The 26,990-nt window shown below is 34.0% G+C and overlaps 1 protein-coding gene across 2 annotated transcripts; it reads left to right on the top strand.

Moving 5' to 3' along the window:
* The first annotated feature begins 547 nt into the window (after window positions 1-547).
* On the top strand, window positions 548-26,710 carry UPP1 (uridine phosphorylase 1). 2 transcript variants are annotated; one of them, XM_031957227.1, is made up of 8 exons: window positions 548-642; window positions 5,816-5,880; window positions 14,035-14,152; window positions 16,196-16,354; window positions 20,217-20,331; window positions 22,581-22,790; window positions 22,887-23,033; window positions 26,422-26,691. In XM_031957227.1, the coding sequence occupies exons 2-8, from the start codon at window positions 5,837-5,839 to the stop codon at window positions 26,562-26,564; spliced, it is 936 nt and encodes a 311-aa protein (XP_031813087.1). In that variant the 5' UTR covers window positions 548-642; window positions 5,816-5,836; the 3' UTR covers window positions 26,565-26,691. The 2 variants fall into 2 exon arrangements, with proteins under 2 accessions (XP_031813087.1, XP_031813088.1); XM_031957228.1 differs by lacking the exon at window positions 548-642 and adding an exon at window positions 703-950 and having other exon boundaries at window positions 26,422-26,710.
* Window positions 26,711-26,990: the final 280 nt, after the last annotated feature.

Below are 26,990 nucleotides of genomic sequence, written 5' to 3'. Positions count from 1 at the left end.
ATTTAATGTTATTATTGTGAATATTATTTGGGGGAGGAAGCACTTTTCGCTATTGGAAATTATTTTTTATCTTATTTATTCCCTGAGGAGCAATTCTGGTTGTTCCTTTCAGGTTTTTGCATCCCTACTCCCTCGGAAATGTTTGCTTTAAGTTAAACAGAAAGTAAATGCGAAAATCAATCTGGAGGGCAATTTTATTCTCCTAAAGTCTTGGCCAGCCAAGTAAGAGGAACCTCTGATTCTCGCCCTCCACTAGCCCTTCTGAGTAACTGCGCTGTCCATCCTGTGAAGAAAGGACAAGACTGTCGGGAGAGGGTGGGACCAAGAGACAGATCCTCTTCCCAGATTCTGACACAGGGGACAAAGGGACAAGTGAGCACCTACTCCAGCGTTTTTGGGGAGCGACACAGCCATATGAGTCATTTCTCCGAAGTGCTGGGAAGCTCTTGGCAGAGAAATTTATTTGGGCGAGGGAAATTGAGTGTGGGAAGCGGGCACCCTGGAGGAAGCGGGCACCCTGGAGGAAGCGGGCACCCTGGAGGAAGCGGGAGAAGGGCGGAGCCAAGGCCACTGAGAGCGCCCTGCCTGCCCATTGGGCTCTCTGCCCGTGCTTTACTCTCCTGAACTCCTCCCTCTGCGATGGTGAGTAAATGAATTTTTCCTCCTCTTCCTCCTCCCCTTTTCCCCCTCCCCCCGGAAAGTGGGCAAAGGCGGAGTATCCTGCTGGGCTTCCCTTTGGCCCCTTGCAGAAATCGGGGCGCGTCCAGGGTGTGACTCAATCATCCTCAAGGGCGTGGGGAGGCTTTATCTGCGCTGACCGGGCTGTCCGTCCTGTGAGGAGGTTTCCGGTACTCTTCCTTGCCTAGCGCTCCCCGGGTCAGCAACTCACCCTCTCCCAGGCATCACAGCGCAGCTCAGGTGCTCCCCTCGTTATCACTTAATCTCACCAGGTGAGTCGGACTGCTCAGAGAAATGGAAACTCCTTGGGACCCTTAGGGACATAGGAAGCGGGGGAAGTCGACGCTACCTACCCCTTTTTTTGCTTTTCCTCGCTTACTACGTTACATATCCCAAACTTGGCCTTTGCATTGCCTGAGCCCTATGTTTGCCCTCCTTTACACAACTTCTTGGTTTCTTTGAAGATTCTGGTCACATTCTACCCCATCCTGTGCAGGAAACCTTTCCCTTTCCGTCCCACCACTACCAATTTTTAACCCCTGCTCCCACTACCTCTTCTATCTTTTTGTTTCTTTTTTTTTTTTGACATATATCTAGCATTCACCTGGTTTTCATGTGTTCTATCTACCCTAATGTAAAGCAGCCTCCAAGATCTGGTACTATTTTTGCTTCTTGTATCCTCTGAACTTAACACGCTTATCTAGCACTTCATATAGCTTAATGCATGCTTGGTGACTTGACCCAACTCTCTCCGGGAAAAGAACCTACCCACTGGAGAGATCTGAAGGAAGGGAACTTCTCCATCATAAAAACTTAAGTTTATGTATTTGATACTTAGTAGCACTTTCTTATGTTAACCTTATTAGATAGCTTATTATCCTCATTATAAGTATTGCCGCATGGGATCAGAGATCCTAAATTTGGATAATATTTATCCAAATCAGAGGCCATCGGGTCCAGTCCTCTTCCAAACCAGAATGTTGTTTTGCCAAATACTATACAGGTAGTAAGCTACTAAAGAGGATTTATTTGTATATAGCTCTCTACATCTGAGTCAATGAAATTTCCCTTCATGCTGTTTCTAAGTCACTTATGTTGTCACTTTATTTCTAAGCCACCCACAGAAAAATGACTTGACTCATTTCTGAAGAGATGGATAAAATGGGCTTAAGACTTCTGAGCAGAAATGTAGCAGCACATTGGCCCTACCTGCTGCCAAATGAGATTTCGTTGCAATTGGGAGTCACGGAAAGTAGAAGATGGAATTCTTGCTTTCCTTTGAAATGAATTTCTTTTAGGGAAATCGAATGGGATGAGAAAGATTGGTTTTTAGCCCCCAGGTACTCAGGATGTTTTGTACTAGAGATAATACATATGCAAATTTCATAATCACTCAAAGCGAAATACTTGTAGCAAAAACTAATTTTCCCCAATTAGTAAACATTTATTAAATATTTGTTACATAGCAAGTACTTTGCTAGCAGCTGGGTGTAGGAAGAAAATGGTCCCTGGCCTTCGCAAGTTTACATTTTTTGTGGAAAAAGAAAAGTGCATGGATATAGATATCCCTTTTGCATGTATTTCTCTTATACATACACCTATTGTGATGGAGGTTGAGAGAGTTATTAGTAGCTGTGGATTTCTGGCTAGGAATTTGTTAGCCTCTGGGGGGGGGAGTCTTTAAGGAGATTGGGAATTCCAGAGAGGTGAGAGGGGAGTGCATATGGATGGTAGCAATAATAATAATAACTGTTGATAGAGCAAAATCATGACACACTTTTTTGATACCAGCATGTTAAAATGAAATGAAGTCCTTTCACAAAGTCCTGAGATTTTTTTTGGGGGGGAGTACTCCTTATTTAAATGTTCTTTGAATTCTTGAATGACTCTTGTAATGAAGTCAAGTGTAGGTGCTCCCTCAGCACACATTCTCCTTTATTGCATAATTCTTGATCATGTCTTTCTGTAAATATTTTATAGGAGAGCCTTCCCATATGGGAATAATTAGCCATTCACGAATTCAAATCTCTTCCCTATAGAGTACTGTCATCCATCCAGTTACCCATACTCCTCTAATTTCAGAGTCATCCTTTACTCTTCCTTCTCCCTCCTTTCCCTATATCAAATTGGTTAAGTCTTGTAAGTTAGACTTATGCAATATTATTCATTATTTTATGAAGTGACTATTCCTGCCACCCATGAGTAATCAAAACCACCCCAAATTTTTGCATTTCATAGTGAACTTCCTGATAATGTGGCTGGTTTCCTGTATTTAGCTAGGGTTAGGTTGACCTGCTGATGGAAGACACATTCTTTCACATTATACTCAAAGCCTTTGCAGCTGGGTGAGACCTACTATAGCCTGACTCAGCTGACATAGGTTTTTTTGTTTAATTTTTTTTTTTCCTCCTGTATGTGGCCTCATTGCTTAAAGACAACTAAGTGGCAGAACGATTAGAGTATTGGACTCAAGAGTCAGGAAGACTCAAGTTTTAAATCTTGCTTCAGAAACCTGAGAAAGTCACATAATCTTTGACTCAGTTTCCTCATCTGTAAAATGAGGGTATTAATAGTTCTGCTCAAAATTCTTGCAGGGCTCAAATAAGATAACATGTAAAGTGCTTTGCGAACCTTAAAGTACCTTGTAAATTTTAGCTGCTGTTATTGCTTCTCATCTGCTGCTTCATCTCATGCATGGTTGCCTGACTTGAATATGATTCAACATGCATGGACTTTAATTTCTGGATAGTCCTTGCTCCTGATGGTTAATATTTTTGGAGTGTTATTATTTTTGAGGAAACAACTGTGGGTCTAAAGTCAAGAGAGCTGAATTTGAATCTAGCCCTGCTATTCTACGGTGTTGTTGAAAGAGTCAGCATTTGAATTGTTTCTGGCACTGATAGTATTTCCATGATCCACCATAACCTCTGCTCCTCAGTTTCCTCATCTGTAAAATGTGGCTATTAATATTAATAGGATTTACCTTATAGGGATTCTATGAAGGTCAAATGAAATCATCTGAGTGAAGTTGTATGTAAATTTTAGAGTACTATAAAAATGTCTGTTAAGCTATGATTGTTATAATAGCATGCCCTTGGGCAAGCCTTTCCAAACCTGTTCTGATATATGACAGCATAGTTCTTCTACCTTTGCATACAAAAATTTAATGAAAATTTAATCCCCTCTGAAACATGGTTCTTCATCTTTCTCCTCCTGTGCCCCAGGCCATTAAAGACATCTGTGTATAATCAGAAGTTTGGTGGTATATTTGGAACTGTGGCTTCTATTCTAAATGGCCAGGAAACTTTTTTTTTTTTTTTTGAACTGAATCTCATAGCTGTCTTCCCCACTCAGTCTGAGCACCAAACTGACAATATGTGATTTCTTTTCTTCTCCCATCATCCTAAATTCAATCTTTCTCTCCCTTTCTTCCTCTTTCCTCCCCTTACTTCATCTATCCATCAGTGATTGCCTGACTATGACTACAACTACACTGGGGAAAGTGGTTGTGATACTCAGGACAAATGAGACAGAACCATATTTCTTGTTTTTATTTATTTTTGATTTTTATTTATTTATTCTTGATTTATTTTTGTTGGAGTGAATCATGGTTCTGATAGTAAAATAAGAATTAGGCAATATTTTAATTAATATTTGAAATACTTATGAAATGGGTTGGGTTTTCATTTCGTAAGAGGGAAAGTTGCAGTTCAACCAAAAGATATTGAAAAAATAAGTAGTAATGGAATATCACACAAAGTACCCCAAAATGTCTTATCAAAGAACTGTATGATTAGAAAAGAAAATGGATCAATTATGTAGTAGTATATTTGAGGGAATAGCTCAGACACTTTGTATATTTACATGGTATACACATCACGTAGTGGAAGGCCTGCTTGTTTCTGTGGAATTTTTATTGGAATACGTGGACAAAGATTGCACAGGATGAAAAAAGCGGTTTGTGATCTTTACTATTAAAAATCACAGAATATCCAAGCTGGGATAGGCTTTAGAGATAATCTAATCCATTTCTTCCCCTTCCCCATCATTATATTGTTAATGCTTATGCTATAAGCAATATTAGAGTATATATGCATATATAATTAATAGTATACTTGACATTTCTTTGTAATAGTTCTTTTTAGTTTAGTTCTTAGAATTTGGCTTTATTAATTTTGCATTTCCCCCTTTTCTGATTAAATTTAATAATCTCTTTGGTTTTACAGGACAGCTATTGATAGAACCTCTCTACAGCCTCACATATTCTGTGAGCACTGATGTTCAGAAGATCAAAAATTTGGCCAGATATTAAAATGTTTATGCAAAATGTATAGTTGTTGAGTTCAATTTTAAAGACCTCTCAATAAATGTGTATATTTGAGGACTTCTAATTTTTATGTGTAGTGGTCACTTATGTAGTCTCTGTACAAAATTGTCACACATTTCTTCTTAAATATTTGCTAATTAGATAGGCCTTATTTGTGTACTGTTAAAAGTGATTTTTTTGGGAGAACATAACTGACCTTATTTTGTCCTAAATTTGTTGCTAAACTGTTTCCTTGCCTTTCTGGTTGATCCCTCTGACCCTTACTAAATGGATCCTTGAGTACCTCTGGACTCTTCACCACTTTAAAAGGACAAAAGAAAAGTCTTAGAACTTTTGAGAAATTCCAGGAAGTCATGCCTTTTCTTTATCCCATAATTAAGTTTGGTTGTAGTGGTTTAACTAATTTTAATTAATAACAATGAAGGTCTGTTTTTTCTACTTCTGTGTAAATGACTATGCTAATGGACGTATTCTTTCTTTTGTAAATTCCCTTCCGCTGTTACCTGCTCTAACTGATCTTATTCAGAGCTGCTTTGTCTGAGAGATTTTACACCTATCCATCATGCTGTGTGTCATGCTTTTGAATGGCTAAAAAAAACTGTTGTTTGCCCATCTGGCTTTCTCTTGAAATGGAATTTGGGACCCTGAAAATTCTTGCAATAGGGTTTGTTTGTTTGTTTAATCTTACTACTGAGTCTAGCTCACTATAAACTCTTAGTTAATGCAAGCTCTTTATTTAATATGTGTAGATTGATTGAATGTTTAAGTGAATTCATGATTCCTTAATGATTATTTTTTTCCCCTCCTCAGGATCCAGCTTGAAGTTAAAATATGGCAACTCAGGAAAAGAAACCTGAAAATCTTCAGACTTCCGAGTAAGATCCCAAATTGAATGTCCTTTTGCATTCTCTTTGTGTTATGTTAGCTACTTCATTTATCATGAAAATCATCAGATTCAATATGGTTTAGCTTATAAAGAACTGACTTTAGATCCAAGAAAAACTGGACTGAAATCTCACCTTCGACCCTAAAAACTGTTCAATGAGTGTTCTATGCAACTAATTTTTAATGCTAAGTTTCAGTTAAAGAAACATTTTCCTCAATTCAATTTCCATATGTCAGTGAAATCGCAGGTCTAGTCCCTAGTCTCTCTTATAAACTCAAATAATTACATATGCAAACCTAACTCTGGCTTCTTTTTTTTTTTTTTTTTTTTTTAATAGCCTTTTATTTACAGGATATATACATAGGTAACTTTACAGCATCAACAATTGCCAAACCTCTTGTTCCAACTCCTCACCTCCTACCCCCCCACCCCCTCCCCCAAATGTCAGGATGACCAGTAGATGTCTGGCTTCTTTTTAAGTATGTTGACTTTTCAGTAATTTTCTTCAGATTTCCAAGTTTTACTAGGACTTAAGATATGATTACTACCTGTTTTAAAGATTAGTTTTCATATTTGTATGTTATAGTGTAATTTTATAGTTTATTCCTTTCTGCTCCTTCATCACTTGGCAGGATGACAATTCATTAAATGCCAACACTAATAATCATGTTCCCAACAAGTAACTTATCATTATTTCTCGTGTTTGAGTTTTAACTATTAATAGTGTGCAGTGGGCATCCTTAGGGTTGTTGGCCCCTCAGCATTCTTTTATATTTCTTGTCAAATAAATCATAATTTAAAAATTATTTTCTTCCTAGGTAGTTTGCCTGTCTGGTTCTGAATTTTGATTTTCTTTATTTTTTTATTTTTTTTCTTTATTTTCTTTATTTCAACTACATTATTATAGTTCTTTCATCCAACAGTTTTATTTCCTTTTCCTTTGTTGGGTTATTGCAACCCAGGGAAAGAAACGAAAGTTATAGGAATTTCATTTCTTGTCTTCTGATTATGTTGCTGAGTCATTGTCATTTATCAGTTATTTACTTCCTTTTCTACCAGATAAAAATAAAGATCATGACTACTTTCGTTTTTATCGTTTATCATTCAAGTGAATGGGAATTAAAAATAAGTATCTCTGAAACACTTGTCTGTACTTGTTTGTAGCTCTATAGTATATGGATAGTGTAGGGAAGAAAGACTGGGATTCTAGGTCTGCCTTTTCCACTAATTATTAGCCATGTGACTTTGAGGAAGGTTTCACAATTTTTTCATCTGTAAAATGAGGAATTAAACTAGATAGATGATTGTGATCATTCACTGTTATGAATCTATGGTCCTTTGATCTGTCCTTGATATATATATATATATATATATATATATATATATATACATACATACACACACACACAGTATATATGTATATGTAGTATACATATATGAGACTTGATATATGATATATGAGACTTGATTTTCTAATGCAAAGATGAAAAATTGTGATTTGAAATTTATGGCAATATTTTGAATTTGTTGTTAAACTAATGTTGGAATTTGTTATGTTTATGATTAATGGAAGTCTTAGATTTAAGCTCGATAATGGCCATAGAATGTCAAAACTGGGGGAAAAAATTATAGACATTTGGTCTATCCTTTCCTCTGACCTCTTTCTCTGATTTTGTAAGTCATTCTTGTCTACTTGATTGTATATAATAAATATGCATAATTGTTCAGTTAGTATTTAACCTTTTTTTCTAATTACCTTTTTAGTCAGTCTTACATTTTGATGATCACATTTTATCATGTTATATTAATTTTTCATTGATTTTATTTCTTGCTTTTAAAATATTTTTTTTCGTTCATAGCCATTTCTGAATAGAAATGATTTAAATAACCTCCCTTGCTGTCCTCTTGTGTGTACATTTGGGTACTTGTACTTACTTACAGATATGTACATGTACTCACACAGATGTGCACACATACTCACACTCTCACATTCACACCCATACTCAAAATTCTCCATTATGGCAGAGAAAAACAGTTAAACCAAACTAAGTGACAAGATAGCAGTGATGCTATCTGACAATTTATGGACCACTCTATGCCTGTCGTTGGTCCCCTATCATTTTACTACATAGTCCACTAATTTTCTATCAAAAGGAGAAAGATGTACTTTCTCATTTCTTCTCTGGGGTCATGATTGGTCATCACAATTACTATACTCTGTGAATTTAGCTTCTGTATCTTTTTTACTTTGTATATTTCTATTAATTTTTACTCATAAAAAAAGATAAAAGATAATGTTTTGAAATTTTATGAATTAGTCAATTTACATTCAATCAGTTGCTGTCTTTTCAATTATAGCTTCAGGATCTTTGAGCACTTTACACTTTACATCTAGTCTTCCTCATCTCTTTTTGGACTAATACAAAAATCTTTGAATTAGGCTCTATTTTTAGTCTCTTCCATCCATTCCATTCTTCATGTAACTGCTCAAATAATCTTTCTAAAGGATAAGCCTGTGTTATACTTCTATTTGACAACCTTCAATAGTTCCTTATCACCTTTAAGATAAAATAGAATAATTAATTCCTTGACTTGGTTTTTAAAGCCTTTCAGGCTGGAGCCATTTTAGGCTTATTTCAAATTCCTCTTTTTCACACATTCTGTGCTCCAGCCAAACTGGTTTGTATTATACTCTGAATTTGGCCTTCCTGTCTCTGTATCTTGCAGTTTATTCTTTTTCTCTGGAATGACTTTTCTCCTTACCTCTGCTTCTCAAAATTACTTTCTGGTTTTCTTTACTTTATGCTACCTCTTACTGGCATGATCCCTTTAGTTATTGGTATTCTTTTTCTCCCTTATCAAATGAATGATCACTATTAACTTAACTATTTACTTATGTTGTCTAACCCCAGTAGAATATAAACTTTATGAGAACAAAGACTGATTTTGGTTGTATCTTTGTATCATTACTAACTTAGCATGTGCTTGAAATATACATACATACATACATATAGATATATATATTCTTTTAAAAATATTTTAAATAATATTTTAGTTTTTTTCTCAATTGTGTGCAAAAACAACTTTTTAACATTGTTTTTAGTTACAAATTCTATCCCTTCCACTTTCCCCATCCTTGAGACAATAAGCAATCTGATACAGCTTATAATGTGCAATTATGTAAAACATATTTCCATATTAGTCATTTTGTAGGAAAAAAAGTGGAATAAAAAATAAGAAAGTGCAAAATGGCATACTTTGATCTGTATTCAGAAGCCATCAGTTCTTTCTCTGGAGGCAGATAGCAGTTTTCATCATGAGTCCTTTGGGATTTTCTTGGGAATAGCTAAGTCACCATTGATCATCATACAAAATTATTGGTTCTGGTTCTGTTCACTTTACTCTGAAATATATAAACTTATTAAATATTTGTTGGATTGGCTTGGATTAATTTGGGGCATCCTTCTGAAAATGTTTGGCGTGGATATTGAGCTACACATTTTTCATATTGTACTGAACTTATGCTGAGTGTTTGACACTTAGTCATGAAAATATATCTCACAGTTGCAATAGAACTACTTGTTCTTTATGATGTTTCTTTCACATCTCTTAGAGATGTGACTATATTTACAATATTAACTTTGAACTCACTTTACATGAAGTAAGTCATTCTCATAATTAATTAGTGGCACAAATAGATATCCATAAGAAGAAAAACTGGTCTGAAAGTAAAGCTTCATGTTGATGGAATAAGGGACTGAATCCCTGGGAATATGAGAGAAGAAGAAAAAGCACATGTGGCCTTTTCCCATCAATGGCTATCTAAGAAGAACCCATGTGGCCTTTTTCATGAATGACTTATCTAAGAGTACCTTGAGCATCCTCTATTTTGATCATACGATAGAAGATTGGGAGAGGAACAGGATGTTTGAATAATAGGAAGATTAATACTTAAGGAAATGGGGGAAAAAGTTTTTCCAATTTTATTTTTGTGCCATCCCCCTCCCTATCCCTTCTCTCTGCATACTATCACCTCTGACATTCATTCTAATAATCAAGCTGGCTCAGACCCAATTTCTCTGAACTTTCCAGAATCTCACTGGATTCTGACTTTGTAGGGCCTGGATAAACACTAAACAATACACTCTGTAATACTTTGTCAGCAATTGAATCATTAAAAAAATGAGTCAGTCTTATGGTGAGAGAGAATCATAATCTGGAAGGTTCTCTGAGAGGGTATTTATTCTTATTTGTATTTTATTGGGATAGTATAATCTTAGAGACATGAGACTCAATTATATTGTTAAACTAGTAAAGACCTTACGAGAAGGGAGGATTTTCCAGCAGCAGCAGCCATAAATATTTTATTATTGCCTACTATGAGCTAGCTGGCCTAAGAATACTTGAGTTAAAGTCACTGAAACTGTCAGAATTGTAGGCAGCTGTCTAAGAATATAATTTTTATTTATAATTTTATTTATTTGTTTTTAATTTCTTTTTTCTCAATAGTATTTTATTTTTCCAAATACACAGATAGTTTTCAACATTTATTTTTGTAAGATTTTTGTGCTGCAAATTTCTTGCCCTTCACCCCTTATTTCCTCCCTTCCCCAAGACAGAAAGCAATCTGATATAGATGTTAAACAAATACGAGTCTTTTAAACATATTTCCATATTTGTCATCTTTGTTGTGCAAGAAAAATCAGACCAAAAAGAAAATAAAATAGGAGAAAGAAAAGGCAAACAGACAAACAAAGGTGGAAATACTAAACTTCGATTCACAATTTAAGTGGTAGTGGTAGTTGAAACTGTGAGAACAGATATTTCTTATTAAAAGAATACAGACTCTTTGGGTGGCGCCACATTTAGGAGTAGTCCTTTTTTTAGGACTTACAAAGTGCATTTCTTAACTTCTAATTAGTTAACAAGTAGTTTATGTATACGAGTATATATATCTATTTTGCAGACAAGAAAACCAGAACTCAGGCTTATCCATGATAACTCAGTTAAATGTAGGAACTAGGATTTTGTATTCAGATCCCTTATCAATCCAAGTCTACTGTACACTCTGAGGCCACAAATATAAGAACACCTAGGGCAACATAGCTAAGGAAGGAGACTATTTTGGGAAGGAGGAGTGATTGATGAGAGCTGAAACCAGACAGCCCTGTAAAGTTATGTAAAATCACCAATAAAAAGTTATACAAACTTAAAGGCACTTACATTTTCTGAAACTAAGAAGAACATGCAGAGAATGACTTCTTTCATATACAAACCTAGATGTTCCCCACATCCTCTGGAGCCAGGAAGAGGAATATCCAGAGAATATACCCTTTCATATACAAACTTAAGCAATCTTGCCTGTTCTGTTCTATTCTATCTCTGTATAAAGTAGGCCTTCAGAAAATGCCTTTGCAATAATCACTTCTCTCTTGAGAATAATTGCCTGCCAAGAGCGTTATCTTGGTGTCTTTCTAACAATAAAAGCCTTTTTTATCATAGCCTTTTGATTAATGCAATTTCCGCCAAGAGCTGCCCGAACCTTGATGCCTTGGATAACTAGGATCACAAGCCCATCCCTGCCACATGACCCTACCCTCATCAAGATGATCCCACTCCCAATTTCCTTTCTTATGATCAAAGTAAAAGACGGCATTTCCAGACATCCTGCATCCTTGGATAGGTAGCCATGGGTGCATAAGGTCTGCTCCCCATGAATGAAAAAATAAGAGGCATATCTGCTTTTCTCCAAACATGAGTTCCCAGGGCTTCAGTCCTTTGTTTCATCAGCAGAAATATTCACTTTTTGAATACTTTTTTTTTTTCTTGCTTGAGTGTGAGGAAGGTGATAGACAGAGGGGAGTACTTTTGTAGCCTGGCAATGATTGAAGTTTGAGTACATGAAGCTGACTTAAGGAATGAATGGGTAGCAAATGAACAGAGGCAGCAAAAATAGAATAATCCTTTGTCCCTCATACATTTATTTCACTATTTAGTAAATCTCACTGAGAAGTTTTGCAAAGTAAATGGCTAAACCCCTCTAGTATCTTCACCAAGAAAATCCCAAATGGCATCACAGTGACACACCACTGAAATAACTGAAGGACAACAACATTAGGAGGCTTGTAGGCCCTTTAAAAAAAGAGACAATCATATTTATTGTAGGAAGATCTAGGCGAAATCTTAAAGAGATAATCTGGTCTAACTCCTTCATTCTCTTGATGAGTAAGCTAAGGCCCAGAAAAGTTAAATGATGCCTCTGCTAATAAGGACCTAAGTTATTAAAACTTGTCAAATGTATGACATGATCTGAAGAAAGAATATTATTAGAAGTCTATAGACTCAAGACAAAATTAATATAGTCTGGTAAATGGCCAGATTAGATTCAAGCTTGTAAATTTAATCTTGGTTTTGATATACATTTTTGGTTTTTTATCTTGGGGATTACTTCACTCCATCTGACTTTCTCATGTTAAAGTGCTATTTAAATAATAAGTTCACAGAGGTTCCCATTCTATCTTAATCTAATTAGTGCTTTTCTTTATTGTTTAGTTAGCAGCTTATACTTTGAACTCTTTAATTGTTAACTATAATTTATTTGGAGACATTCTGTAAAAGTTTTTTGAAATGAATTCAATTAAATTCAAAGGTGCCACAGGATTTACCTGGTTAGGTGTTCAGCATTGTTTAAGGAGAGAGGCTGTGAATTAATAAATAATGACAGTAGATTCTGAGCAGGATTTGAGAAGTTATAGGCAAATCCCTTTAACCTTTCTTTTGTCTGTTTCATTCCTAAAAATGAGAGTGCTGAAGTAATTGATCCCTGAAGTCTCTTTCAAAGTCTGAAATGCTCTGATTTTAGGACCCAGAGGAAAGATCTCCTTCAATCTCTTTTAATTTATATTCCTTCCTGCCCACCCCATATAAGAACAAAAGTATTTGTTTTTAAACAAACATCAAGCTTTTCCTAGATTTTAATTTTCAGCATTTTAATTAAGATGAGAATTAATGTAGAATGCCTCAGTTTGAGACTGGAGACCCTTGTTGGACCCATTCTGAGATGCTCTTTTGTTCTTTGATGAGCTCAAATTGTACCTCAGTTTCCTTTAGTGTCTAAATGAAGATAATGTATCCATTAATCATCTTGAATGTTATAAGGAAAATGTTTTGCGAAGCTTAAAATATAACCTAATTGTGAGTGATTATTAAAAGTATAGAACTAATTCTTGTTCCATGCCTCTCATTTTTATTTGCTCTCTTTTGAAATTTTGTGGTTGTTCCCTTCTTCATCTGTTCTTTCTTTCTTTCTTTTTTCTTTTCTTTTTCTTCGTTTTTTTCCTTTTCTTTTTTTTCCTCTTTCTTTCCTTATTTCTTTGTTCTTTGTTTCTTTTCTCCCTCCATCCCTCTTTCCTTCCCTCTCTCCCTTGATGATTCTTTTACTATCTAACTCTTTTCCTTCCCTGCTTTTCTGTCTCAATGCTTGATTCTATCCATGATGAGCTGGAAGAACTTTGGAGAATTACTTGTTCAATGCCATCATTTTGTTGAAGGAGCAGGGAACTAAGGCCAATACTGAAATTTTACTGATTTGGCTTTTTGCTTATATTTTTATTTTAGTTCCCAGACCTTAGAGTAATTAATAAATGTCTATTCTGCCCTCACCTCTCTGTTCCCTTTTTGCCTTTCTTATCTCCTCTCCTTCCTCTCCTCCTTTCCATTCCAAATTCAGCCGCCTTCTCACTATTCCACACTGAGATAGCAATAGCAATAATTGGGCTGGCATTATTGTCTTTTCCATGTTGAGTTGTTGCCTATGAATTAATTAATTCAATTATCTAAATTGAACTTCTCTTCTCCCTCCAATTCTTGGTGAATTCTAATAGTTCATTGGACCTAGAAAAACTCCCCAAATCTAATGCTCAACACTCAAACCCAGACCCTGCAAGTTAAATTTATTATATTAGGTTTGTTACCTCCTTTTTAGGTTGCACCTCTATAACTGGTTGTTGCTATTGATTATTATCCTTATTTTCTGGCTTTACTTTTGATAGCCTGGTAACTTTGAGATAGTCTCTTCTCTGAAAGATGTATATGCATTAAAAAAAAAAAAACTTTTGCTCTGTATTTTTTTTTTTTATAACAGTGAACATTCAATTCACCTTTCAAACCCAAATATCTCAGGAATGAAAGAAGACATTCTTTACCATTTTAATCTTGGGACTAAAACTCATGACTTACAGACCATGTTTGGAGATGTAAAGGTAAATATATACATTAAATTATTTTCTTATTATGTTTAAATTCTGAACTGTCTCCTTCCCTGCTACCCTATCCTGAACTAGGGAAGGCCACAATTTCTCTGTTTCTCACTGTCTCTCTTGCACATCTCTTTCTCTCACACACATGTTCTTTCTCTGAAGGTGGATAGCATCTACATGGCTTCTTTGCAGTTGATTTAAATAATATTCAGAATAACTTAGTCATTCATGGTTTTTCTTCAAACAGTATTGCTGTTACTGCATATATTCTTCCTTGTATTCTTTTCACTCTTCATCATTTTATGCAAATCTTTCCATGTTTTTCTAAAATCAACCAATTCATCATTTCTTATAGCACAGTAGTATTACTTCATAATCATATGCCACAACTTGTTTAGCCATTTCCCAACTGATGGGACATACCCTCAAATTCTTTTCTTTGCTACCACAAAGATCTGCTATAAACATTTTAGAACGTAGAAGTTCTTTTCCTTTTTTTCCTCTTCATTTTGGGAAAAAGATCTAATTGTGATATTGCTGGGGCAAGGTATACAGTTTTGTAACTGTGGGCATAATTCAAGATTCTTCTCCAAAATGGATGGATCTGTTCACAGTTCCACCAACAGGGTATGAATGTCCCAATTTTTCCACACCTTGTCTAATATTTGACATTTTTCCTTGTGTCTTCTTAATTCTGATTATGTGTGAAATGATATCTCAAGAGTTGTTTTAATTTACATTTCTCAGTCAATGATTTGGACTATAAAATTTTTATTTCTTCTTTGAAGAATTACCTATTCATATCTTCCTCCTATTTCCCAATTGGGGAAGTGACTCATATTCTTATAAATTTAACAAACTTCTCTGTCTATTTGAGATATGAAGCCTTTATCTGAGAAACTGTCTATAAAATTTCCACCTCCCTCTAATCTCCTCTTTTTCTTCTAATCTTGGCCACAGTTTGTTTTATTTGTACCAAACCCTTTTTAATTTAATGTAACCAAAACTAACCATTTTGTATCTAACAATGCTCTCTATCTCTTTATTCATAAATAGTTCTTTTATACCTAAATTTAATAAATAATATAGAAGGGTTTTCTAATTTTCTTATATCTTCCTTTATATCTATGTTGTGTATCCATTTTGAATCTTTTCTTGGTAAATAGTGTAAGATACTGGTCTGTTCCCCATTTCTGCAAAATTTTTAGTTTTCCAATACTTTTTTAACCAGTGTATTTTTTAATCTTAGAAGCTTAAATCTTTGTCAAACATGAGTTTATTAAAATATTGTATATTGTACAGTATGATATGGTATATTGTGCAATATGGTATGGCTAAGTGTCCTTTCTTTACATTTTTTTCATTAATTCCTTTGATATTCTTGATCTTTTTTCTTGCAAATGAATTTTATTATCTTTTTTAGAACAATTACATAATTTTTTTTGGTAATTTAAATGAGGTGACATTGATTATAAATAGATTAGGTAGACCATATGAAAAGGTTGTAAAAGTTATACATGTGACTAAGCTGCTTTATTGTTTACAATGTGTATGTATGTGTGTGTTTAAAATAAACTAAAATAAAAAATAAATTAAAATAATAAAGCAGTATGTCCATATCACCTTTGCTTAAAAAAAAAAAATTTTTTTTTCTGTGTTAACGACAAAGGAATAAGACTTCCCCACAAACATTGCATATGCTGTAGGAAAAGAAAGCAATTTCAGCAACATTTTTTACTTAAAGTGAAATATTCAAGATATTTAAATTTTTGTAGTATTTGATATGTTGCAAAATATAGGAATATTTTATATTTCATATTCTTGAACTGTGTAGACTTCATTACCCCCTTCCCCATTTCTTTTGTATAAAACTTTTCTCTGGGCTTTAATTGTTATTTTTCGATTTCTCCACATACATGTATGTGTGTCCTTTCTTTTCAAAATAGCTCTTATTTTAGGGATACAACCTAAATTTAGCAAATCAATAAAATATGCTAATTATGTGAATAATTTGATATTTATATGTTAATATGATCTTCTTCTTAGTTTGTTTGTGTTGGAGGAAGTCCTGTTCGGATGAAAGCTTTCATTACCTATATAGGAGAAGAGTTGGGACTTGCACCACCTGGCACAGACCATCCTAACATTTGTGAAGGAACTGACCGCTATGCCATGTATAAGATTGGGCCTGTGTTATCAGTTAGTGTAAGTACAATATTTGTCAATTAATTTGATTAATCTTTTTTCTGCAAGACATAATCATGCCCCTTCCTAATTTATAGAAATGGGGGGAAATTCTGACTCAGGTTATTTGTGAAATCTGATAGACTGTAGGGGGATGCTATTGTGGTTGGCAATTTCCAAGTTTCTCCTTTTTGTTATTCATTTAACTGGGAATGAAAAAGATGCTACTGGGGTTGGGAATTTCAAAGTGTTCTCTTAGGTTTATTCATTGAATTGGAAATGAGATGGCTGGGATGCTACTGGGGTTAGGAATTTCAAAGTTTCCCCCTTTGGAATTCTTTACTCCCTGGAGTTACTTAATTTGAAAGACTGATTGTAAAGTAAATTAGTGTTAAGTTCCCAATGATTACACTCCAACTGTTTTGGGTGAGTGTGGCCATGTGGTAGATTGGGGAAGGATTAGAAAATTGGAGAATCTGGAATATAATTTAATTTTGGTATGGCACAATCTACATCCCCGAGGGATCTACATTAGTGGGATTTAAGATCTGGAGTGTTGGAAGTATTTAAATTGCAAATCACTTCAATATACAAGTATTTAAATTGTTCTTTGCATATTATCTCATTAAAGACTGTATTACCAATAAATGTCATACCTTTCTAGTTGACAGATGTGGAAACTGAGATGTAGAAAAGAAGAGATTTACTCAGTATCACATGAATATTATATTAATGACAGAATCCTGATGCTATAATTCCTCATCTAATTCTGAGTCATTTTATTTGGAATTTTACTGTATATTAAAAATAACTAAGACTATCAAATGGTCATTTTGAATGTTTTAAAAGCAAGAGGTCTCCCCTAGTCCTTACTTTTTGATTAATGTGTAGATAATATAAAAGTATCATAGAGGAAGCATGGTTGTCGGGGATAGTGTTGGCTCCTGGAAGAAAGAAGTCCTGGATTCATATGTTGTCTCAGACACTACTTGAATGATCTTAGGCAAGCCACTAAACTGTAGATCTCAGATTCCTCATCTATAAAATGAGGGGAATTGAAAATTGATATCCCACTTTATTTTGTATCATTTTATTAAGGCTTAGTCAATTTGCTATATATCAATGCTACATATTAGTTACTTAATATGTGAACTTGCATTCTCTGAACTAAAGCTTAGGTGCAAGTTTTCTATAGCATGCATTACTAGCTAAGCCATCTTGATATGGTTTCTTCATGTACACTTTTAAAACCACAAGGAAAAACAACATGACCCTTTTCTAAAATAAACTGCCTTTTTTTTTTTTTTTTTTCCAGAAATGTTCATTGAATATTTGCTTAATTGGCAGTAATGTGGCAGTAGAGCTTTGTGCCTGGAGTTAGTAAGATTTGAATTCAAAACCTAGGTGGCCTTGAGTAAGCCATTTAACTCCTTTTGGCTTGTTTCTTCAACTGTAAAATGGATATTAATAATAGGATTTACAGTATTGTGAGGATAAAATGAGATTTGTTATTAAATTGTCTCAGTTATGTCTGACTTTATGAATCCATTTTGGGGTTTTCTTGGTAAAGATACTGAAGTGATTTGCCATTTTCTTTTCCAGCTCATTTTTTAAAAAATTATGGAATAAATTCCATAACATAGTATAAATAAAAAGGATTATACCTGAAAGTGCTTATCTTATTATGTACAACTTGCTAATCCTTTTAAGTATATTGTAAAGATAGGTACATTTCTTCACTTTCCCCTCTCTTTGCTATTCCCCATGGCTATCATATCATAAATAGGTATAAAATTATTCTACATATACTTCATGTTTTTTAAATTTTTAATAGCTTTTTATTTACAAGCTACATGCATGGGTAATTTTACAGCATTGACAATTGCCAAACCTTTTGTTCCAATTTTTCCCCTCCTTCCTCCCACCCCCTCCCCTAGATGGCAGGATGACCAATACATGTTAAATATTCTACATATATTTCTATTTGTTAGTTCTTTCTGTGGATGCATGTAGTGTGCTTTCTAGAGCCCCCAAATTGGGGTGCCAAAATATACTTGCAGACTAGCTCTCTGGAGGACCTCGGACCAGTCCTTGGACTGAGTGGAGGAGTGAAGAAGGCAGGAGACCCACAAGGATGATCAAAGATGGAGTCTGATTATTTCAAGTCCTCTCAGCCCCTAAATATCTTGGTACAATTACATCACTACAGCACATTGAGCATGTGTCAGCTAGGGAGCCATTACATCACCCCATCACTACACTGCACAAGTGTTAACTATAAGCACTCTGCTATTGATATGTAAATGCCTCCTTACTGTAAATATCCCTTGCATCAAGAAAAACACAGGTTGTCACACCTCCCCCACTTGACTTGTCAGGAAAGCTGAGACCCCACTTTAAATTGTGGGGAGATGAGAGCCAAACCAGACATTGTTAGCAGGTTCCCTCTGGGCTGAAGGGTCTTTTACTTCACCTAGAGTTTCCCCACTATCTGTGGCCCTCTACAGATGCAGATAATGTCTTTCTTCATATGGTTTTTATGATTAAATTTGGGTATTTTTAATAGTCAAAATAACTTGTTTATTCAATCATTCTTAAAATAACATGACTTTAACTATTATACCAGGTTCTCTTGGTTCCCTCGTTTTGTTCATTATTATTTCGTGCAAGTCTTACTATGTTTTTGTAAGACTACTGAGCTCTTCATTTCTTAAACACAGTAGTATTCCATCACAGTCACATACAATAACTTGTTCAATAAACAATGAAGAATCAATAGCATGCTCCCCCTTCTCCCTCTCCCTTGTAAAGTGTCAACCAGACTAGACTTTAAGGTCAAGATTAATGTAGTTTCTCTTCACTGAAGGGATTGTTAGATCCCTTCCTAACTCCTGAGAAATCTTGGGTCCTATTTATTGGTAATTGGTATTTTTGCTAATGGGCAGCTAGATAGTTCAGTGGTTAGAGTGCCGGGCCTGGGATCAGAAAGACTCAACTTCAAATTTGGCTCCAGACACTCACTTTGTGACCCTTGGCAAATCATGTGATCTCCACTTACCTCAGTTTACTTTTCTGTAAAATGAGCTGGAGAAGAAAATGACAAACCATTCCAGTATCTTTGCCAATAAAACCACATGGGCAGTATGGCTCACAGAGTCATGGGTAGTGGGATACAACTAAATAACAACAATAAAGCTTTGCTGATACAGTTGTCGTGCTCATTACTCTGTGTTTCAGTTTCTCTATAACAGATTTTCATCTTAGGTTGAACTCACTGACTTCTAAGGTCTCTTACAGGTCTGAATCTGGGTTTCTAATGTGTTTATATAATTACATGTTCTATATACAATTCAGACTTAACTTCCATTTCCAAACTGCAAAGTGTCTAAAAGCCTTTAAGAGATTAAGAGTTTCAGATTGTCACAAAATCAAAAGAATTTGACTCCCTAAGAAAAGCTGGTGGTTATTAGAATGGTTTATTAGAATAAAGAAGCAAAATAAGAAATAACAGTGACCTATTCTGTCAGCATCATTAGAAATTATAGCAGGCAGGAGGAGAAAACAGAACTATGAAATCATAGTGACATGGGGCTGTTGTGTATAGGGCTGTTGGTTCAACAATTGTAGTTGGATTGCAACATTTATTTTTATGTTATGTTACATGTTACAATGGCCATTGAAGGAGACTTTTTATTAATGTTAACTAATAGACTAGAGATAATGTTTAAGAACCTACAAAAGCAAAGACTATTGAACTTAATGTGTGATAGGGCAAAGAATTTTGAATTCTGAAGTAAAAATTTTGTTTAAACATATGTACAGTTTGAAATTTTTTTCAAGATAATATGTTCTAGTTTTATATATATATAATTTTTTTTTCCAGCATGGCATGGGAGTTCCTTCCATTGGAATCATGTTACATGAACTCATCAAATTACTATATCATGCCAGATGTTCTGATGTTGTCATCATTCGCATTGGCACATGTGGTGGAATAGGTATCTTCTCTAAATATACTTGATTTTTCTATCAGCTTGGCTCAAATATAATGAGATATGGCCACAGCAAAGAATTGTTTATTTGCACTGTTAAATCTATAGAATGGTATAAAACTTAATATTTGGAAGTCTGTCTTGCACCATGGCCAAACATTTTTTATTGTTATTGGAAGCACCTCTTTTTAAAGTTTCTCTATTATCGTGGCAATGAGGCTTCACTTATAGCAGCATCATGTTGTAGGAGAACATTGTTCATATATGGAAGCCTGCCCCTTTGGAAAGAAGTCAGATATGGCTGGCTCTGTTTCTGAGAACTTTTTAGGGCCAATTAAGACTATCCAGACTCAGCTCATTCATTAGCTAAACATAGTCAACAAGCTCTATCCAAGTGGGAAGGAACAGGATACCTAATTTCCCCAGGCTTTTGAAAAGATGTTACAAAGTTCTCTATACAGATTTGTTTTTAAGTTTCTCCAAATGGTTGGTTATATTGTTTAGTTACGTACTTAAGTTAGAGTCAATATGATATTTGCTTTTCTGTGAATTGCCTTTCAAAATGTTTCAATTCGCATTTTCTTTGGTTTTGAATGACTTGTACTTTTCAAATTCCCCAAATTTGAGCAAAATCTGTCTAAAATTGAGCCTATCATAAGTAGATTTCATAAGTGAATTAAGATGAATACATTCAATATTCATCAACATACTATTTGTAAAATGTAAGTCCAAGGAGGTGTAAGGTTACTGTATAAATCTAATATTCAAGTTTATTACTAAAAATATTTTTAGCTTTTTTTTTTGTCCTAAGTTTAGTAATGAACCATAACCTGTATCAGTTAATAAAAATCTAGTTCCATTCATACTGAATATATTCTTAAGTATGAAAGGTTGTGAGTTAGGATAAAAAGATGTTTTATTATAAAGGCAAATAAAGATAAACATACAGAAGCAGCTGGAATAGAGAACTGAGTTGAATTGGGTTCTTTCTACTTGAAACTTTTTACAAAATTTAAAGCAGAACTGATGTCACTTAAAGGGGAAAGTAAAGCCAAGTCAAAAGTCCCAGAATTGAACTTTATAACACTTGAAGTATTTGCATGGTGGCATTTGGCTTTCAGTTTTTGTGGGTTAAGGAAAGACAAAAGAAAACACTTTGTATTATTTGAATTTCAGCAATACAACACATGCATATATATTTCTATATGTATTGTAATCATAAGAAAACTTTTTCATTTACGTTTGAATAGAAATTTACCATATTGTCTAGTTTGAATTGGCATTTTTCAGTTTTCTATTATGGAGAGCTGGAAGAACTAAGTTAAATGTGATCCTGGGTTTTCCTTTCTGATAATTCAATCCTTAAGGATAGAATTTCAAGACCACAGATTAATGGATAATTAAACATGTCAACTAGATTATATTTCAAATACATCTTTTAAATATGATCGAGACAGTTTTTCGTTCAAAAATAGTAATTTTATGTATTTTATGTTGTCTTTATTATATTTATATTGTATAAAATTGTATTTTATGTGCATCTATGATACACAAGCTGTAGCAGATGGTTTACTTTCCAGATTACCTGGTTTTATTGAATTATATTTCATAAACTCATAGAAAATACAAAGTTAGCCTTAAAAAGATGACAAATCTTAGGAATCACCTAAGCTATCTAATCCAATCTCATTATTTTCAAAAAGGGAAAACTGACCTAGAGAAGGATAAGTGGTTTGCACGTATCATGATAGCTAAAGCTTTTCCTTTGATCAATAATATACACAACAGATTTGATCATGATATTTCCTTTAAAATCATAGTATATGGTTTTACTTGATTCTCCACATTTCAATAAAGCACTTTAGAAATTATTTATATATAATAGCCCACTCTAATTTCCTCTGCTGCACTGTTAACTTCACTGATGTGTCAGTAAATAAATAATAATAATTCAATATGCCTAAAGGAGTCAGAGCTAGTATTTTGCATTTTATTGGTAACATGGAGGTTCCTTAATAACTTTAAAGTGAGTCTAGTCTCTTCCCAGCTATTAGTAGGCTGGAAAGCTACTCCATCAATTTTTTTCTGCTGTAGATAGAGAGGCAACACTTGCAGAAGGGATATTCCAGAGTAGTATACTTTGAAATAACACAGTGCACATCCTTCTTTGTCTTTGCATGTGAAAAATGTATTTGTGCAGATGTTCTTGATTGGAAAATCAGGCTGTATTTATCAAGTATATATCTTTCTTTTAGGTCTAGAGCCTGGCTCAGTGGTACTAACCAGAAGAGCTACAGATTCTTGCTTCAAACCTCAATTTGAACAGATTGTTTTGGGGAAACGGATTGTGCGAAATACAGAACTCAGTGATGACCTGAATCAGGAATTAATGGAATGTGCCAAAGAGATGAATGAATTTAATACTGTCATAGGAAACACGATGTGTACTTTAGACTTCTATGAAGGTAAGGTGACCATTTGCTAAATGAATCTTAAATAAATTAGAAAATAATATATATACATATATCAAATGGCTCATTAATCCTTAATATACTTCCTAGGTCAAGCTCGGTTGGATGGTGCTTTCTGCTCATATACTGACAAGGATAAGCAAGAGTATTTACAGGCAGCTTATAATGCTGGAATCAGAAACATTGAGATGGAATCTTCTATCTTCGCAGCCATGTGCGGTGCTAGCGGCATCAAAGGTATGTTTCTGTTCTGTGTACCCACCTGGAACTTTTCCAGTTAGATGTGACAAACCAGCATAAGACAAAAATGCAAAGCGTCTAGATGCAAAATTTAAGATGAGTCAAATGTGGGTAAATCCCTTATGGAAGACCCGATGAACTGCTTGTGTTTTTAAATACATCTGTAAATTGGTTATTTGGATGTCAGTTCATTTCCTCATAACAAGGCTTTAATACATGACAATTACATTCTTAGTTCATAAAAGTTCATTGAACAAAAATATAGCAGGACTAGTATGGTATTCCACAAAAGTAAATACTTGAGAGAGGTAGTTTTTTGTTTTAATCTGAATGTTTGGTAATATTTAGGTGTGACTAATGTTGTATCTTGCATTTGTGAACCTAAAATCATTTTGATCAGGTTTGTTTTGTATCAGAAAATCTTGCAGTTTTCTGGGTAATGTTGATTGTACTCTTTGAATGATCAGATTTCATAGAATTGTAGGCCCATGGAATTTTAATAATAGTGAACCATTCAGATTATTTGATCCAAATTTTTTATCTTCTGGATGAGGAAAATAAGGTCTATAAACATTAGATGTTTTAACATTAGATGTTATAAACATAACATATGTTTATACATAACATAAGATGTTATAAACATTAGATGGTTTTCTTAAGGTCATTTCCATCATTCATTTGAGGAAACTGAGGCAGCAGGTTTGCCAACGTTCACACAACAAGTGTTGGAGACTATGTTTGAACTCTTGTTTTCCTAATTCCAGGACCAGTGCTCTATCTGTTTTGCCATCTAGTGGCCACTAAAAACTTTGTTTTGATATGAAATTAAGGAGTGAGACATAGTCCAAGATCCCACTGAAATTGAAATAAGGGGCTCTGGGTTTGTGTCCCAGCCCTACCTCTTAGCTTGTATGACTTTTGAATAAATAACTTTACCTTTCCCAGTATTAGTTCTTTCATCTGTGAAATCAGAGAGATAGCTTCTGCCTCTACAGTCTCTTCTATCTTTGCATCTCTTAAATTCTCTCTATTTTTGTGCTGCCAAATCTGGACTTCTTTCTGGGCTCTGTACAGATTTCCATTGGAGTCATTTGGAATCAGTCATCCAGTTTCTAAAACACTAGAAAAATCAGGAGTGAGGGTTTTACATTTCAAAAAAGCAATAATAAACACTTTTTTTCCCATTTCTTTTGCATATCAAATTGGGAAAATGCCTTTAAGCCAAGTTGTTTCAATTTTATTTTGTACCATAAGAGTATTCTTTGTTTAATGGAATAGCTGTGTTCAAGTAACCTTTACTATAAAGTAGATTTTGATAAAGTGAATTTCATTTTCCTACTGACTTCCATTATAATGACGAAGAGATGGGTTCCACATGAAAAATATTTACCTGAAGGCTTAAAACATTTTCAAATAGTTTGAGGGAAAAACAATAACTTTCTATTAAAAAATTTAAATGATATAATAGATACTGTTAAGAATATGTTGTACTACAAATAAAACACTGAGAGTGAATTACAGCAGAGGAACAGAAATTCTGGCATTGTAATTCTTTCCCAGAATAGGGAAGCATATATCATTTCCTCTGTAAAAATATCAGCAGCTGAAGTATGAACAGTTTTCACCAACCTTAGATCACTATAAACCTCTTACTTTACTTCCAGAGTAATTATATTACTTTGAGTTAAAAGCTTCTTTTCATAGTAGCACCCATCTATACATTTATTACAAAGTGGATAGACGGAGTTGATCTGGCATTTAGTTAGTGTCTACCAATGGAAAGCTAGTTATTGCAAAATGATTGTATTGACTGTTCTGCCTCCAACCTAAGACTTTGTTTAAGTGAAGGCAAATGCCTATGCTCAGGAATATCTACCTCTATCTAGCTGTATGTTTTGGCCTTGGAAAATTCTGCTTCTTAAAGATTTTTGGAGTTTAAATGGGAGATCAAAGCCCTTAATTTGGTTGTGGTAGCAGGGATGAAATAGTGGCAAAGAAATTCTCAATTCCTAGAAACACTTTATGGATGCTGCTTGCTAAAATATTTTTTTATTTTGATGAATTCTTTAAACAAGAAATTTCAGTAAAGGAAGATTTATACATTCTGCTTTAGCACTGTTACAAATAGAATTTATTATTTCTAATATCAGGAAGACTTATTGTGAGTATTCTAAATACATGTTTTTTTTTTCCTTTTCTATTTACCTTACCATTTTAAAAAAATATAATATACAGGAAGTGAATCAAGCAAGTAGGCAGTTGGTTTAAATCAGGGAGTTCTTAATCTGGGTTCTGAATTTTCTTAAAATTTTTTGGGTAACTGCATTCAATATAATTATTTTTATTATAATCCTATGCATTTTATTAACTTAAAAACATTATTCAGAGAGTATATCTTCAATACACTGCCAAAGGGAGGGTTCATGACACAAAAATGGTTAAAACCTCCAGTTTTAAATGGATGTTCTTTGTTCTTTGCAACATTGACCATTTAAGAGAGATATATTTCATATGTACCCATTAGTGGTGCTTTGATTACTTTCTTCCTACTGTTTCCTCTCCCTAGGGAATATGATAGAGGAAAATAATTTTCAGGAAATCTTTATTTAGTTGAGAGTTTTGAAAAGCACTCCTGAAAAATCTCTACTTATATATTAATATTATTGATAGAATTATGATGAGGCCTGAGAAGAGAGACTATTCAAGTTCAAATTGTTCTTTTTCAAACTAAAGAAATAACTCAAGAATATCATAGCACTTAAAGCACATGATTGATTTTTTTCAGGTGCTCACAAGATTTTTTCTTTTTTTATAAGTACCATATATATTTGTTTTCCTTTTACTTTTTATATCTTGTTTTTTGTTAGTGTTAGGGAGTAAACTAGATGGTTTCCAAGGTTCCTTCCTTCTAGCTCTGAAAATACCATAAGGTTTTAAGGATGAAAATTAAGAGGAAAATGTATTTATTACATTTTAAAGCTTATTTTTATTTATTACATTTAGAAGAGAACACAAAAATATTTGTGTTAACAATAGTATCTCCTAAAACTGTTCAGTTTTCAATATTTGATATTTAGTTATTTCATATTTCTGGAAATACAATAAATTGTACTAAGGGAAAAGGAGAAAATAACAGAATATAAAGGAAGGAGAAAATAGCATCATCTCTGGCATCATCTCTGTACCTCCCAGGCATCTTCTTACACATACACTCTTGATTTATCCTATATCGTCATAATTTTTTCTAAGTCCTAATTGAATGCTTGTCTATTTTGGTGCTATTTGGTAACAAAGTAGATAATAGTTCTCATACAAGTTACTTTACTTCATTTTAAAGGACAATCATCTTTTGATTTAATGTGTTCTTTCTTTTTTCTTTTTGCAGCTGCTGTTGTGTGTGTTACCCTTCTAAATCGGCTTATTGAAGATCAGATTAGCAGCTCCCATGAAGTACTTGTCGAGTATCAAAGAAGACCCCAGAAGTTAGTAGGATATTTTATCAAGAAACGATTGGGAAGAAAGGCATGAAGATCTTGTTTTTAAACTTGCAAGAAAATATTTGTAAGAAAATATCTGATTGTTTAAAATGAAAATAATCTCAGTTTTTTCTATTTCTAAATTTTATAAACCAAAAATATGAAATAAAGATAACTTGTTCTTATCTATCACTATTGTGGTCCTTATGTGAAAATTGGGAGGATGTTATATTTTTTTCTAGGAGAAGAATCCTGGTTCATCAAAGGTCTCTATTTGTTAAATTTCCCAAAGGACATGAAAATTCATTTAAATATTCTTACTGTAGTCACTAGATGGTGCCTGGGCATCAGACAAATCTTAGGTTCCTCTAGCAAGAGATTCTTATTCACCTGCTGGCTCTGATATCTTCATTAGGCTGGTAAGATTTTGATGTCATGTCTATGAGAGAGAGAGAGTGTGTGTGTGTGTGTGTGTGTG

The sequence above is a fragment of the Sarcophilus harrisii genome, chromosome 1 (genome assembly GCF_902635505.1).
Source record: "Sarcophilus harrisii chromosome 1, mSarHar1.11, whole genome shotgun sequence".
NCBI lineage: Eukaryota > Metazoa > Chordata > Mammalia > Dasyuromorphia > Dasyuridae > Sarcophilus > Sarcophilus harrisii.
The sequence above is the reverse complement of the archived record's forward strand: the minus strand, read 5'-3'. Positions and strand labels throughout refer to the sequence as shown.

Coding starts and splice junctions, on each gene's coding strand:
- UPP1 (XM_031957228.1), top strand. CDS start 5,837: ATGGCAACTCAGGAAAAGAAACCTGAAAATCTTCAGACTTCCGA. Junction 22,791..22,886: donor TACTTTAGACTTCTATGAAG/GTAAGGTGACCA, acceptor TATACTTCCTAG/GTCAAGCTCGGTTGGATGGT. Junction 23,034..26,421: donor CGGTGCTAGCGGCATCAAAG/GTATGTTTCTGT, acceptor TTCTTTTTGCAG/CTGCTGTTGTGTGTGTTACC.